This window comes from Dendrobium catenatum, unplaced genomic scaffold (assembly GCF_001605985.2).
Source record: "Dendrobium catenatum unplaced genomic scaffold, ASM160598v2 fragScaff_scaffold_946, whole genome shotgun sequence".
NCBI classification, from domain to species: Eukaryota; Viridiplantae; Streptophyta; class Magnoliopsida; order Asparagales; family Orchidaceae; genus Dendrobium; species Dendrobium catenatum.
Genome location: NW_021319408.1, coordinates 331,546 through 348,910, shown reverse-complemented (window position 1 = coordinate 348,910; position 17,365 = coordinate 331,546). Strand labels below are relative to the sequence as shown.

The 17,365-nt window shown below is 35.2% G+C and overlaps 1 protein-coding gene across 5 annotated transcripts; it reads right to left on the bottom strand.

Annotated features, from left to right (window-relative positions):
- Positions 1-6,757: 6,757 nt before the first annotated feature.
- LOC110097956 (glutathione S-transferase TCHQD) lies at positions 6,758-12,501 on the bottom strand. 5 transcript variants are annotated; one of them, XM_028697498.1, is made up of 4 exons: positions 12,295-12,434; positions 11,582-11,678; positions 7,559-7,769; positions 6,758-7,475 (listed from the first exon to the last, which is right to left on the bottom strand). In XM_028697498.1, exons 3-4 carry the CDS (start codon positions 7,765-7,767, stop codon positions 6,887-6,889), a joined length of 798 nt encoding a protein of 265 aa, XP_028553331.1. In that variant the 5' UTR covers positions 7,768-7,769; positions 11,582-11,678; positions 12,295-12,434; the 3' UTR covers positions 6,758-6,886. The 5 variants fall into 5 exon arrangements, with proteins under 5 accessions (XP_028553331.1, XP_020680292.1, XP_020680294.1 ...); XM_020824633.2 differs by lacking the exon at positions 11,582-11,678 and having other exon boundaries at positions 12,295-12,501; XM_020824635.2 differs by lacking the exon at positions 11,582-11,678 and having other exon boundaries at positions 12,299-12,439.
- Positions 12,502-17,365: the final 4,864 nt, after the last annotated feature.

Below are 17,365 nucleotides of genomic sequence, written 5' to 3'. Positions count from 1 at the left end.
TGACGTGATAGGATTTAGGATGAAAGATGTTCTAATGAAATGTCCAATTACTTATATGTTATAATTTTTAGTTAAAAATAAATTTCTCAATTTTAATCCTTATTTTTATTCTTTATATAGTGTGATAAGCCAAGTCAAAAAAATATTCTCCATTGATATTCCTTGAATTGATAGCATTTGATTCCAAAAATTTATGTTAATAATGTAAGGAATCATTTATCATGATTTTTGTAGACAGTGCCATTATATTAAAATTCATAAACTTCAGATCAAATCAAATTCTTTGAATCTTGGGTGAATTTTGATGGAAGTGATTGGTTCCCTCTCACAATATGCACGTTTCTCAAAGCAATCCTAGGGCTCTACTAGTCAATATCTTGTTTACATAAAAGGTACAGTTATTAATTAAAAACTAATCTTAATGAAGAGTGTCCATATAATAAAAATTATCAAATCATAATATCTCCATCAAAATTTTAATTATAGAAGAAATGGTATAAGCGTTTTGTCATTTGTTGAGCATTTCGTTATAGTATCTATCTGTCATATGGAAATATATATGTAGAAGAAATGACGGTTCTTTATTTCTCCCATCTCTCATAACTCAAGTTAATCTCATACAATGATAGAGAAAAAAATGAGAATATTTTATTCGTTTGGAATAATTGAGAGTATTAGCTGAAATATTAACTATAAACTATAATTATAATAAGTCGGACCTGCTAGAGGTGTCAATATTTAACACGATATGAAAATTCGACTCGAACTTGACCTATAAATTTCAGGTTAGACCTGACCCGATTTTGAAACTGGTCGGAATCGGGTTTCCGGATTCCATCCGTTTGGAAAAACGGGTTGGGTTTTGGTTGACCCAGAAACCAGAACTCAACCAGTTTGAAAAAACGCATGAAGTTGCAGTCGCGTCATGTCGTCACCACGCCTGCCGTTGTCATCGCTCAGTCGCGTGACATCCTGTCGTTGTCTCGTCGTCTCCTGCGGCGTCCGCCATCCGCCGTCCAACGCCTCCTTCAAAACGAGCTCGCCATGTCACCTCACCTCGCCTATGTTGTCGCCTACACCGTCGCCCTCCTGCGTCTTCGCCCACCTACGTCGTTGATGTCGCTTGTGCCATACACCGTCCAACGCTTCCTTCAAAACGTGTCTGCGGGTCAGTTTGGGTCATCCCGGCAACCCGCATGGGTCAGGTTCGGGTTGGGTCAACTGGTTCCGGATTCGACCCGAACCCGACGTGTGACCCAATTTTGAGAGCCCTATGACCTACAATAATAACAAGACAACAATTGAAAATAAAAAAGTCAATAGGAATCGAAGCTGTTGACAAAACTTGCAAAGCTAAAAAACATAAAGAGTTAATGAACTAAGTGTTTAAAGATGGTTGAAAATTAGGACTTATAAACAAACAAAGCAAGGGCACTATCTTGGTCCCCAAAGTAGCCATCCATTTGGTGATTGTGAGAAATCTGCCATAGAAGAAAAATGAGCAAAAACATGTTTCTTAATATGAATGATTTATTATTCTGTGCGGAGTCCAGATTGTATCCGAGACCAATAAAAATGCACCACGTCTCCTCAAAAATGTATCGTGCTCGGTACCGAGCGTATACCGTCCGGGAGAACCGCCCTGTATCCGTACAGAATAATAGTTCCTGATGAATAGCCTCAAAACAATAGCTATCATTGAAGTAAACTAGCAATATCCTGAAAATTCTTTCTTTTCACAATCTTTTAAAAAACAGCTTTTTTTAATTTTATTTAAAATGGTGGATTGACTTATTTATAATTAGCATGAATTTTAAAATATGTGTAATATAAATTTTGAGATATAGCTCATATAACACAATCATCTCAAAATAATTTAATGACTTTTCATTTATCCTAATTAATTTTTATTAGAATATTTTGATGTAATTATTTGATGGCATTTAGCATAAATAATGGAAAAAAAAATCATATAAATAATGGCATTTGGCATCTTTACAAAAAGGAGCTTATAGATCTTTCGTTGAAGTGAAGAAAAATAGGATTAGAATTTTATAACGTAATTTTCTTCATGATGAACATTGTCGTTATTATATTTATTTTAACGCAAACAATATTCTTATATTCGTATCGGATTGGCTCTTTGGCTTTTTTTTTTTTCGATAACAGCGATATTGGCAGCTGCCATTTGTAGTGAAGGTCAACCGGCAATCATATTGTAAGCTCATTGGAAATATTCCAAAACTATTCATCTGGTTATTTGGCATCAACTTAATTTATTATTTATTTTTTTATAAAAAATATTTATAATATTTTAATTTTTTATTTTTATTTTTTTAATAAATCAATTTATTTTTAAATGTTTTGTGTGTTTTTGTCGCCCATAGTCTCTGGCCATCGCAATTTTTGGCTGTCAGTGCTGGTTGTCGGTGATCATAGGTTGTTGCCGGTGATCACATTTGATCATAATTGGTGTATGTTGTTGTCACTTATGACTACTGCTGTCATCATATAAATTAACTTATATGACGTTCAATAAAATAAAAATAACCTTGTTAAGTAGCTACCAAATTCATCCAATTGAGTACAAATCTTGCGGAAATAATTTTAAGATGATCTGAACTCTAATTTCAATAAATTTATAGTTAAACAGAATGTTTCGACAAAATTAACTCAATGACACTAAAAATGATCTGATATACTCCAAATGAATAAAAAACTTAGTGATATTAGTTGAAGGACAAAACTATCTTTAAATCTAGCTTGATTAAAATCATAATGATAGTCTTGACAAAAGGAGTCAAATAAGCCCAATGTCATTCACTTATGATGTCATTAAGGCACTTCAGTACTAAAAAAAAAATTCTCTAATAAAGGAATTGTAACTGATGATATACATTACTAGAATCATTTCAATTATGCCAGACATTGTGATTTTTTTCCTCATAGGTTCTTCATATAAAAACTTTGGTACTTTTTGGCTTTTTGCAATACTTAGCGCTGTTGATTGACATATATAGTCTTGATACATCCTCAAAAAATTATTTTGATCAAGCACAAATCTCGAGAAAAATCAAGTTGGAAACTTCCGAAATTAAATTTGGGACCATCTGAACTCCGATTTCAGTAAAATTATAGTCGAACTGAACGTCTCAGAAATATGAACCCAACGACACCAAGTTCACTCAATCTGAGCCCAAATTGGTCCAAATCAAGGATCAGAAGCGCCGTTGGAGGGTTCGAACCACCATTTAGATTACAAAACGGCTCTAAACGTGACATGCATATAGTTGAATCAAGCGGCTCGACGAGAAGAATCCAACAAACCCAAAATCGCAGAATTCCAACATCATTAAGACCTTCAAATGTCTAGCGAACGGTCCACGATAAAGGGATTCACATCAGCCATCCATCCAAACCACTCCCCATTTACCACTGATCCTCCTATTTACGGGTCATGTAACTCTATGAAATCTATAAATAGACTCCTCCTTCCTCTTGAAAAGGGAGCCCTAAACCTAAGGGGAAAATAGAGAGATCAGAGATTGATCTTGCCTCCTTGCCCCCTCGACCACCGTCGGAGTTCCGTCGGACCACCACATAATGCCAGGAGTTTCGCAGGACCACCACATGACGCTCTGAGCTCCATTCCACCACCACTTGACGCCTTGAGCTCCATCGAAGCACCACCAGATGCTAGGAGTTCTGTAGAACCACCACCTGAAGCCCTGAGCTCCACCAGACCACCACCTGACGTCCGAAGTTCCTCATGACCACCACCTGACGCCCTGAGCTCCACCGGACCATCATCTGACGCCATCAGCTCAACCAAACCACTACCTGACGCTCAGAGTTCTGCAGGACCACCACCTGATGCCTTGAGCTCCATCGGACCATCACCTAATGCCCTGAGTTCCACCGGACCACCACCTAACGCCCTGAGCTCCACCGGACCACCACCTAACGCTCTGAGCTCCACCGGACCACCACCTAACGCCCGGAGTTTCGTAGGACCACCACCTGACCCTCGAAGCTCCATCGGACCATTTCCGAACGCCTGAAGTTCTGTCGAGCCATCACCTGATGCCCTGAGTTCTGCCAAACCACCATCAGACTACCAACTGATGCATGAATTTCCAAGTAACTCCGGACTTCCGACGGACCACCAAGTGACACCAGATTTTCATCCCCGTTTGTCACTAGATTTCAACCATACGGTTGACATTTGTAATATGATCGCCCTTAGGGACGAGTCAGCCCACTGTAATATACTTGAATTCTAGTGGAATTATTTTTAATTGGGTCAGGCCTCGTGATTTTTTCTCTTTCCATGGTTTTCAACGTAAAAAATCTTGTGTTCTCTGTGTGAGCTGAATATCCATACAACGCTAAGACGTAAGATTATAACTTTATCGCCGCATATATTCTAACCCGCAACAAGTCTAATGATGTTATTTGTTCTTTAAAAACATTCAAAAAAATAATAAAATATATTTTGGATTTTTAAAAATTATTATTATTTTTAAATAAAAATAACCTACTAAATAAATTTATTAAAAAGAAAATTGATCTCAATTAAATCCTAAATATTTCTTCAAGTTGCATAAGAAATATGAACTCCAATTAAATTGTAAGTTCAACTTGCAATAATGCTGTATTTTTTGTATTTATTAGAGAACTATTATAGAGTGCCACTTCAATATATACAGAACTAATTACAAGTTAATCGATCAGAATCGATCACATCCAACAATAAAATTATAAGTATTTATTAAAAAATATATAGTATAAATTTATTCACCCTCTCGTGATTGTAAAACAACTAATCAGCCCATTTTCCTCTTAAAAGAAGCAATTAATTAAACTAATCAACTAATTACCCCGTCCTCCCAAGCTTTAGGATGCATAAACCACTAATTAATGTAACTCTTAATTAATCAATTAATTAAAAGATGCCAACTTCATATGATAATAAAATATTTGAATGGCATTGTAATTTGCCAGTTCTTTTACTCTTATAATTGATATATGCAAGAAAATTTGTAACATGCTCAAGAAATGTGATGAGTTTTTGAAGCATGGGAGAAATTATTTTGTGCGGATGCCGAGTGCAGTTCCCCATCCGGAGACCAACCAGAATGCGCCACGTCAGCAGCACCGAGTGCGGTACCGAGCAGGATGACGGGGCGCATTATGTTTGGTCTCTAGACGGCGTTCGACGTCCGCACATAATAATTTGTTCAAGTATGAGGTGGTGTAATAGGAGTATTAGAATTTGTTTGGGATAACTTTTTTTATTATTTTATTTTAAGACTAATCATAATTCTATTTGGTTACCACTTTCTTTTTACTTAAAAAAAACGTTAGGAAGCTGCTTTTACAGTTGCTTTCAAAAAAGTTACTTCTCCTATAACAACTTTACAACTATCTTTACAAAAAGCTATAATCATCCTCCATATACCCTTCATTACATTGCACATTGAGCTTTCAAAGGTGGAGATAATCGATCAAATGTTCAGCTACTCATATGAAAGAATTTTTTATAAGAACACAAGAAGATTTAGGAATGTTGTATGATTCAGCATCAACTATTCTATATTTTCACTAGTTGCAAGGGTTTCATTAAAGGAGATGACGCTTTCAATATAAGAAGAGTATGATGTTTTCATATGCTAAGGCTTCATTTCGAATGTCTTTTTTACTGCTTCTTAAAGCTATACTTTTTAGTACAAAAATTTTAATTTTCGTACTAAAAAGTTGTTTTAAGAAACAATAAAAAGCTGTCCCAAACGAAGCCTAAGTCCAAACAACAACGGATTCGGTGGCAATAGACAAACACAGCTGTTAATAAGTTGAAGGTTGAGCAACAATATTCGAAGAAGTAGGTAGATGGTACAGAGTTTTTTTATTAAAGGTTAATATTTCGAACATATCCTCATAGAAAAGGGCAATGAGCAAAGAACAGAGACAGAGAAGTGAACAAACTGTCTCACAGTACATTTTACAGCTGATGATCAAAAGATTCCACAGTAGATGATTGAAGGATCTTTAAAAGCGCACAGAAAAAATACAGTAAAGAACAGCAATGTTTAGTCAAAGAAACAGCTACTAAAGTGATAGGAAACGCTCGAAGATTTCAAAGAAATCTTATAAATTTCAGAAAAACAGTGAGAAATCTCCACAAATTCAATTGAAAATCAAAGAAAAACTGGAATTTTATAGCACGAACATCAACTAGTGGAAGTAAATAACAATATACAATTGATCCTCTATTCGAGAGGATGATCTCACTCCCAAATCTCTAGACGTTGGTATAGCCCAAAGAAAACCTATGAGATCTCAATTTTCAGCCAAATTCAAGATGTCCTAATCCTAGGAAAACAAACTATTTACTGCATACAATTAAAAAGAAATGAAATTAAAAAATAATAATAATAATAATAATAAATGCATACAATTCAAAAGAAAATCTCTAAACAGTCCCTACATTCAAATTTTACTCCTAACTCCCTCAAAAAATCCTTCCTTAAGCTCGGTGGGATTTGCAATTCAGTCGGCGCGCACAGGGAGGCGGATTCTATCCGCCTTAGCCGGTCCCATGTAGACCGGCTGGACCGGTCTAACATAAAGCTCCATCGCATAAGAAAATAAGCTCTTTTTCTTCTTGGCTGAATAAATTTAAAGATAGGATGAAATGCGTAAACCAAAGAAGAAAAGAAATGATTCTCTTAAAAGCCAGTAAATTAGAAACCTGACCTGACCTGATTAAACCTTGCCAATTCCTTATTTAGTTGAAGTAAATAACTCAATTACAATACGAAATGCTACCATCTTTAACTAAAGATATAGTCAATACATTTTACACCCTTGGAACTAAAAATCATGTTCAATACTTTCTAAACATGTTTCTAATGCACAAAAAGCAGATAGTCTTCAGCAATGTTCTATACTTTCTCCATCCTGAAAAATATCTCCCAATCACAATTTTGTAACTTGATCTATGTTTAACCATATCATAGTATTCTGCTAATCTAGGCCTCCCAATGATGTACTCCTTTTCAAGATTCAGTAGAGTGAGCCGCGACAAAATTGGAATGAACATTGAGTCGGCTAAAGTAAAATCTTCGCCAGCAATATATTTTGTCTCATTCAACTGTGTTTCAGCTTCATCAAGGAGTTTATTCAGTTTCTGCTCACTTTGTTTCACTAGATCTGGATCCATCAATTTGTCTTCAGTCTCATAAGCCTCTCTCAGTTTTGCATGGTAAATACTGGCTAGATCAGGGGCGTCAGCCATTCGAGCAATCGCCACCCTCCTCACAAACTTAGAAACAAAAAGCCTATACTTATCTGGAATGTGAGATAGTGTGAATATCTTAGGATTCCAGTCTTCAATTTGTTGCATCCACAGCATAACTTCGTTGCTGATGCTACTTTCACCACCATTCAAAGAGACTGTGACTCTCTCTATGTACCTAAAACATAACAAATTTCTTTCTGAGTATGTAAAACAAATCTTATTGAACTAATTGGAACAGGAGCAGGATAAGAGATCTACTGGATTATATCCATGACTTGATAAATAATGTGAGAACCATTTTGAAGGACAGGAAGCTTTGAAGAAGGATTCATGCGAAAAAATGATGAATCCATATGCTTTCCAGTGAGAGGATTTACATGGTATGATGTGTAATCAATGCCCTTCTCTTCTAATACTAGCCGTACTTTCTGACTGTCCAGTGAGTAGGGATGGTGATATAGTTGCATCTCTGCATCAAATGATCGAGGAAGTTATTTGCTTAAGAAAGCCTCATTCATGGTGATGTGCTTTGACAAGCGGCTTTGACATTCAAAAGCCAAATTAAATGATAATAAACATAAGTAACCAGAATAGATAGACACACAATCCCATGTCCTTATATACTCAGAATACTTTACATACACCACCAAATCTATCAAAACAACTTGTGACTTCATGAGAAGAATGCATATGTTTATATTAACAAGTGAAGCAAAAATGAACTCGAGTAAGCATAGGCGGATCCACGGTGAAGTGAGGGTGGGCAAATGCCCACTCTGAAAAAAAAAATTCATTAGAGAGGGCTTTTTCGGAATTTATTAATCATAAGCCAGTTGTGCCCATCCCGTCTCCCGTCGTTCGTAGAATCGCAGTCGAAGGCTTAGAATCCCTCTCGTTTCATCATTCATAACTCGCAAGATCAGATCGCCTTCGCAATCGCAAGAGGTCGCCAGCCTTCGCCTTCGCAAATCACAAGAGTTTGCGCACCCTAAAAAAATGGGCTGGGTCTGCCCCTGTGAGTAAGGAACATAGTTTTGTGATGTAACAAAAATATAGAATGTAATCTGGTCTATCAACACCAACAACCTCCATCAGCTTCAGAAACTAATACTAGATATCATTTCCAGTACAAAAACTTCACAGTAAAAGATTTCCACCTAATCTGCAAAACTCCTTGAGATAGAACCAATAAAAGCTAATACTTAATTATCCTCTTTCTTTACCTGGTTTCATACATGAAATTTGTTTCCTTTGATGATGCCATATTCTAATGTAGATTTCTATTCTAAGTTCAAGTTCTCCATCATTGTACTGAAAACAGAGGAAGCTAAGGGGAACACTACGGTTTTACGAGATTTTGAGGCATCTTTCAATTAGAATAAAGAATGAACAAAAATAATCTGTAGACAGAAAATTAACTTTAAGAACTTCACTTACAGCACTAACTAATAAAAACATTGACGAAGTGCTATTACGGATTATGAAGTTGGTAGATCCTTAATTTGAATATTTGAGGACTTTTTATACCCATAGAACGCAATGTCATCTTTAAGCAAGAGTAATGATTCATATGGAGCTGTAGATAAGGGAATAACTTGTAGAGTTAAAATTAGATGATTAAAATATAAGTGTTTCATAATACTATATGATAAGAAAATATTATGAAGACTTAAATATAATTTTATAAAATTTTAATTAGACCAAGTATGTTGTATGATTAAATTGTTAACCAAGTTGGGTGAGACAAAAATTAAAATATTATGATGAATTCTGTTACGAGCGGACCGGTCCCCACTGGACTGGTCCGATACTATGCCAGGCGGAAAACAGAAAAGGGGCGGAACTCCCCTGTGGACCCCACGTTGGCTCAAATTGAATTTGGGAGGGAGATTTTTGAATGAGGGGCTGTTTTAGGAAGTCCATTATTGTCCTTTATGAGGAATTTGTATAATTAGGAGATTTGGGGGGGAATTAGAGGCATCTTGAATTTGAATTGTTTTGAGATCTAGGTTTTGGTTTCTTGGGCTCTTGGCTTCGCCGGAGATCTTTTGGAGAGTTTTTCCTTCCTCTCGAATTGAAGGAAAGCTGTATCTTGCAAGTGCTTTTCATCCGTTATCGAAATAAAAGTGTTTGCAGTGTTTTTTTTTCCTACGTTTCCTCTCAGATTTTCATGCAGTTGGCTGTTTTTCTGCTGTGGACAGCAGTCTTCCTTTGGATCCTCTTGGTTTTGGTGTGAAACACTTGGAAATCCAAGTGTTTCCTATCAAATTCGTAGTAAATTTATGATGGGTGGAGTAAAAATTGATTAAATTAAAGAAAATTTTAATACTACTTGTCTCTTATCATTCTAACCCTAATAACATCTATAATACTACAAACAGTCAAACATGTCTAAATGGAAAATAACCATTTTACTCCCAAAATTTGGGAAAAAAAAAAGATAAACAAAATAAGTTACACGTGTAATGAGGACCATTAGGATTGTAGATATAGAAATGATAAAAAGACAAAAAACGGCAAATATATTTGATGTAGGATAGCAAAACAGTGACTCAAAATTGATAACTTAAATATAGGTAATTTGCATCGATCAGTTCTCCTCAACTACAAAGAACTTTACTTCAAAGAGTTAAAATACTACTACAAGAGGAACCAAAAATTCACAACTTTATTATAGAGCTAGAAAATCCATCTAAAGAAAGAGATAAATGGAAAATTTATCCCGAGTAAGAGATGATAAATGAGAAATTCAATTAAGGATGAAGACGTGAAGGGGAGGAACAATGACATTGATGAAGTTGAGACACAGTAGAGGCGCGAATCGCAGAAGAGCTGGAGGAGGAAGACGACTCGGTATTGGATGAAACTTGATTAATTGATTACTGTAGCAAGTGTTGATTTAAATACACAAAGTAAATGGCTAATGTCTATACTACCCTGGATAATAACATAAAGTAAAAAAGGAAATGGAGGCTGCCGCAGGGCGTAAAGGCTGCCATCGGTTAGTTGTTGTTGCAAAGAGTAGTGGAAGAGGATTTCTGCTTTACAGACATCGTGAACAATAGCAACAAATGATCAATTTAGACACCCAAAAACACAACCATAAGCTCTAGAAAATTTCTAGAAATCTAAAGGCGCTGAAGAACATTGATAGAGTAAATTTAATTATTTAAAATATACATTAAAATAAGCTATATTTTTTTCCCTTTTTTCATGAAGGTAGATGGCTAGGATGTATTAGGCTGATCAAGTCAATCAGTTTAGGTTGATTGGGTTAGTCAATCATTATTACCTAATTGGGTCTATTTGAATCAATATGGTTGGATAGTTGGACTAAACTCAATTAGGTTAGGTTGGCTTTGATTATTGAATCAAGCACATGCTTAAGGTTTGTTTTGAGAGGATCACCCTTAAAAAATTTTATTTTCAAAGATATGGGGACTCGTCTTTATAAAGATCAAAGGAAGGAAAATGCATTGGATTGTGCAAGAGGAAAAATGGAGCATAAATTATATTCTTGAATGGAGTTGGCTGTAAGCAGATTTAGTATTTGAATTTATCTTAGGTGTGCTAGGTTTAAACTTGAAAATAAAGAAAGAATGTTAAGTATTTTATGAAAGAGGAAGATGATGTTTGTAAGGTTAGTCGAGAATTGTTTAAGACGGAATTTAAAGGAGAATTATAAAATGTTGTGTGGAAATTTGAAGTTTGAAATTAGGTTTTCTCAGAAATTTGGTTATAGAGGATAAGAAAATCCTGGATAGGGCAAACGACTGAGATGAAAGGAAAGTGAAGACTTGATCTTAACATGTCTTAATTTTACCGCATAGAATTCTTGTAAGTATAAAATTCAGCTCTAAAAATATTTAATGATGGCGAGTTAAATGAAAGTAGATATTGACGCAGAACTTGATTACTTGATTTACAAGAACAGAAGAATCAACTTAAGAGAGGGATGGACAGATGAAGAGCTAACAAAGATTAAGAAAAAACAATTGCTTTATTACAGCATTGACTGAGTTTTGTATACTTTGCGAGCACGCGATGCGTTCTTACATATGCGTGTATGTGCCCTCTCAAGAAAATAAGTACCAAGCATGTTCCCCAAGGTACTATAGATGATATCAAAAGCAATTGCCAGCCATAATCAAGTAACAAGTATAACTCATTGTTCCTTTAAATCCTTCTTGTTGTCTTCTTCAAAATATATTCAAACATTCAATCCGTATATAAAAAACCATCCTTCACTTCACAATGTCTCCATCAAGTTAAAAACCTAACTGCATAAATATGGATCCCATGGTTCCACACTAGAGCTCTTCAACTGAATTCAGTCTAAAAGCTACTTTGGAATTGAACATTAAAAACAACACTCACCCTGCGAAACTTAAGATATAGTTTATCAGAATTATATCAAGTAACTTCAGAAAAAAAAATTTTAGGTATTTTTGAAGAGATTTTTAGATTAAGTTATTATATAAGTAAATATTAAAAATTAGGTGTTAATTATGTGAATACATAAAAAATTATGCGGTATGTATCTAAATCTTTCAAAATATACATATCCAATTTCCAATAGTCTCAATTTGTACCATTAAGCAAAGAAAAAAAAGTGGAGATAAATCGTTCTTGTTAAATTCACAAGCTCCACATTCAATGTTTCTGAAGTAAAAGTAAAACAAAGGGCCCATTGACAACTGAATTTCAACCACATGTAGTACAGAAATAATTAGATTTGAGACCAAACAATCACCTTAAATTCCCTCCCAGGTTAAACAATAATCTCAATCACAGACCTAATTGACATCAAAACCTAATCCATTCCAATTATTGATGACACACCAACAAATACTCAGGGAAAAAAAAAAGATCAAAATCCGTCTATCAATCTCCTCAATCCCAATATTTCTCAAACTCATCGACTAAAAAGGCCGAAACAAACGAGAAGAAAAAGTGGCAAACAGAAAGATTGCAGGGGCTTTAAAAGATGTTACCTACTATAAAGAAAAACGACGATCGAATGGAGATTCTGCCTCCGGCTTCCTCTTTGAATGACGACGATGAGAAGTTAGAAAAGTTCCTTTTTTTTTTTCTTGTGGTTTTCGATCCGCGGAAACTTTCTATTGGAGTGCGGAGACTTGGGTCTCTTTCTGTCCGACCTTTCGGCGGTGTGGAGGGCGAGAGCTCCATTTGCACAAAAAACCTTTTTTTCAATAATTTATATAATAAATTTGACAGGTAATGGGGCAACCGGGCAACGCAACCGAAGACCGGTTTTGACGCAGGAGTGCAGTGTTGGATCGCTGCCGACACGGCGTAACGGTCAAGTATTGCCAATGCTAGCCTTGACTGCTCAGCTGTTGAGTTTAATGGTGGCGTAATAACTCATGGAATTTCTTGAGAATTTAAAACCTGGTCGTTTCTTAGAGGATCAAGGAAAATGACCTGCTACCTGCAAGCTGTTGACTGTTAGCAATATTAAAATTTGTTAGGTGTATAATAAATATATATTGAGTTTCTATTATTTACTATATATTGATCTTCATGCTCTTAAATACTCTCAATTAAGAGATTAATTATTCTGTGCGGATGCCGAATGTTGTTCGGAGATTAATCAGAATGCGTCAAGTCACACCACCGTAGCTCGGTACCACTGACGTTGCTGCATCAGATTCGTCTCCAAAGATAGAACTGCGTCCGACCTTCGCACAGAATAATTTCTCCAATTAAGGATATTATGATGCACTAGATTGATGATTGAAAATTAAGTTTATTTATGGGGAATAAATGAGGATGAATTATCAATATGATTAAAATATTATGGTTTCATCATCCTGAGTCAACCTAGTTAGTCTATGGATAATGAAATGTCAATTAGGTCATGCCATTCATATGAGTCTAATTAAGAATGACAAATTATCTCTTGTAAAATATTATTAGTGGACATAGGTTGAAGAATATGCTTAAGGATATTCATTATTTTGTTAATAAGATTTTATGGTGGAGACCTGAATCAAATAAATCATAGGCAAATAGTATAGTTTCTATTGGTTTAGAAGTATTTTTTGACATGACTAGTGTTCAACTCATTAAGCTTAATAATTTTGTACTGAGGTTGATACGTCATAAATAATTGTCTTGATTGGCCACAAATCTTGATGCATATTTGAATTCAAAACTTTCAAAATCAAATTTTGGATCATCTAAGGTCTGATTTCAACAAATGTATGGTCGAATTGAATGTCTCGATGAGAGAAACTCAATGACATCAAAATCGGCCCAATCCGGGCCCAAATAAAGAGCATGTAATGTTTTTGAGAGCTTTAGAACATTAATTGATTGACCAAATGATCTCCAAAATAGGCATGCTTATAGTCGAATCAAGCGGCTCAATGAGAAAAATCCAACTAGCCTAAAATCACTTAATTTTGACAACATTATGGCACTTAAATGTTAAATGAATATTTATGATCAAATAAACAATACAAGCCGTCCACTGGAGTGCCTAAGATTTGTTCTAGATTTCTCCATATTTATAGGGCATGTCAACCCAAAAATCTATAAATATGATCCCACTCCATACATAAAGGGTGCTTGTATAGAGGAGCTTGGGACCTTGGGCAAGAGATTCAAGAGAGTTCTGACTGAAGCTCCACCTAAGCACCATGCCGCTAGACTTGTAATAGCACAAATTTCATAAAAGAAATTTATTTGAAATTATGAAATTCTGAAGTGCAGCATAGTGGACTGGGTTGGCGAGCACAACAACACTCTACTCAATATTCTACAGTAACTCATAATTCAATATGCAGTGTAATGGAACTGTAGTTAGAGGCGTCACAGTGGCTGACATTAAATGATATTTTTATATATTTTTATATAAATATTCTCATATTAAGTCATCTCCTCCCCATTTTGCTTGCCTTGCTGGCAAACAAAGATGGAGAAGAGGGAAGGGAGGAAGGAATGAGAGAGAGGAGAGAGAAAATCTTCCGGAGCTTTTTCATTCATTACTTCTATTACAAAAATTGTTATGATCATTATAAGTAACCTCTACTCTACTTCTATTTTCAATGATTTTAAGTTTAATTCATTTTTTTCTTTAGAAATATATTAAAATATAATATCTTTCATTTTAATAAATTTTCACCATGGAACTTTTGATGTGTTGTAGATATTGTTAGCCTAAACATTTTAACTACCTTATATTAAATTTCACTAGTTAGTTTTGTACATATGATATTCTGATTAAAATGGGTAGAGTAAAGACAGGGTGCAAAAATGTACTAAATCTGGACATGAGTATATGACATGTATGTGGTTACTAGTCATTTAACATAACATGCATTTTGGCAAAATGCATATATATTGATGAGCACACTGAATAGAACTATATGTTATGATAATTGCATATAGTGTGTACATGATATATATTTGCTATTATGATATAAATAATATGAGATGCATGTAATAACAATCAAAATGAATGAACTTATGTGGAAGATGAGACAAATGATAAATAAAATAGATAATAGATGAGACAAACAAATGATAGATGTTAAATAAGATATATGATCGATAAGATATATAAGATTTATAATTGGTTAACTGATTAAATGATAATAGAAATATGACTTATAATCGAGATGTAACAAGAAGGATATTATACTAATGCGAATGTGACATATAATACACATGAAATGATTGGTTCATTTGATATAAAAATTATAAGAATTTATACGATGAGTTACTATTTATATGAATATAATTTCTTGCATATTATTTATATTGTGTGCATCATTTCAATTATAGATATTAATGATTTGCTGGGCATTTGAGCTTGTACACCCATGACTACTTATGAAGGTACACCCTTTTGTATGGCACTTTGCAGGTTATGTTCGAGTCGAGTGAAAGAAGAAACCTCTCCTCTCTCAGAATAGCTCGTTCAAGGGACTCCTCATGAGCTGGGAAGAAGCTTAATATTAGAGCATAACAGACCAGCTTTGGCCCCATCTTCCAAGAAGTCACCCTCCCTCGTGGGAGTGATATCAAAGTTTCTCTCTAAGTGAGATAAATCTTTATCCATCCTGACCATAATTAAGCTTCCATAAGAGACACATAAATATTTAATCTAATGACACAAATCTCCCCATAAGACATATCTTGCAATTGAATCAACCTTAAGACCATGTAAAGATGCTACTTACACCCTCTCAACTCAACAAGGCAACCTTAGGTCAATTTCCTACTATATGCTAGCTCAATTTCCCGATTACATCGGACACTACTCGCCCCTCTCACCTCAATGGGGCAACCTCAGACCGGTTTTCTACTGACGCTGACTTAATTTGTTAGCACATCCTACTTTCATCCTCCCTCAAGAATATCACCACTTCACTCAGCATAGATGGTCGAGCTACAATGAAGATGGATGGAATATATATCACTACAAAAAAAATTACTTTTAAAGACATATATATTAAGGCACTTAAATAAAAGTGCCTTAAGAAGTAATTATTAGGGCATGATCCTTTTTTCGCGCTAATTAAACAGAGGATTTGGCGCGCTGGGAAAAGATCGTGGGATAAGTTACGGTGTCCGCTATATACTCTGCTTTTCTTCTTCATTCATCTTTCTCTTATTCAACGCGCGTTTCGCTTCTTTCCTAAACCCTATGCCCTATACGCGCGTGTTCGATCTCTGTGTTTGATCTCTTCGTTGATCGCTGCCGCGACATCACAAGCTGCGACCACCGCATCAGGTAATAACTTTAATCACCGGCGTCAATCCTTCGAATGTTGAATGCCAATGTCTACGGATCAAAAAAAAATTCTTCTTTCCTCTTTTGATTTCTAGGGTTCTTTAGGTTCTTCATTTTCCATTGCTAATTCTCGTTCATCCTCGCGCTACATCGACAATCGCCAAAACTGCATCAGGTAAAATCTTTTAATTACTAACGTTAATCGTTCAATGTTGAATGGCCACTATCTATCGTTCAAAAAAAACATCTTCTTTCCTCTTTTAATTTTTAGGGTTCTTTACGTTCTTGCAATTTCTGAACGTTTTTTTGATGGAATTCGAAAGCCGACTCTGAAAGAGGTAAACTTTTCGCTGATCTTGAAGTTTATCCTGGAGGCCGGTTTGATTTTAGTTCTCTTCATTTTCTTGTTCAATTCGTGGCTTCCTGCTACTTGAGAAATTCATTCATGGCAAAATGTGTATTTCTTCCTTGCCGATTTTAGTTCAACATTGCAAAATTTTTTTTTTTTTTCTGTTTTGATATCAGCAAGTCTATATATTTAAAATACATTCATGAAAAAATGTGAATTTATGCAATATTTTATATGCTCAGTGTTGATATTGATGTTTTTGCCATTTTTGTTGTATCCTGGCAAACATAATAAATTGTAGGTTAACCATTTGGTAGTTTCAAATTTGTTCAAAATTACTCTTATAATAAAAATTTGTTCCGGGGGCGCTGCCCCCGGAAACCCCCGCAAGGGCGCTGCCCCTTGACCCCGCGACCTGACCGGGCAGGTCGAACCCCGCCAGGGGGCAGCGCCCCCTTGGACCCCCGGCTACCCGGCATACTGTTGGACCCCCAGCTACCTGGCAATGCCCCCTTGTACCTTTTTATCTTTTATATTTTTTACTCATTAGTGTATAAAATTTTTATCATTTTATGTTCACGCAATATTTTGATTTTGAGTTTTACGCCTCAAAACGCCTTGGTTGATTTTGACTATCTTACATCCCTTCTTAATTTGTAAGAAAAAATTTACTTCGAATCAATTTGATGCAAGACATGAATGTGAAAATGTTTCTTTGTTGAAGTTATCAACGTGAGTGATGGAGACTCCAAGTATAAAAGAAGAACTAACATTTTTAGAACTCTTTTACCTTTAAGAAATTGTTACCTACCAACAAGAACTATTCTTAAATAGTTCAGTTATCACCTAATATAATAGTTGAATAAACTTTATGTTTGATAGCAGAAGGTAAGGGGACATAAATCTAAAGTATTACAATAAGGTTGCAATAAAAACTTACATAGGTGTTGAG

Bases quoted from the DNA above. Each gene is read 5' to 3' on its own strand.
- LOC110097956 (XM_020824633.2), bottom strand. From the start codon at position 12,490: ATGGAGCTCTCGCCCTCCACACCGCCGAAAGGTCGGACAGAAAGAGAC. The intron at 7,770-12,294 runs GTAACATCTTTT...CATTTGATGCAG, and splicing joins GTCGTTTTTCTTTATAGTAG to AGATGCAACTATATCACCAT. The intron at 7,476-7,558 runs GTAGATCTCTTA...GTTATGTTTTAG, and splicing joins CAAGTCATGGATATAATCCA to GTACATAGAGAGAGTCACAG.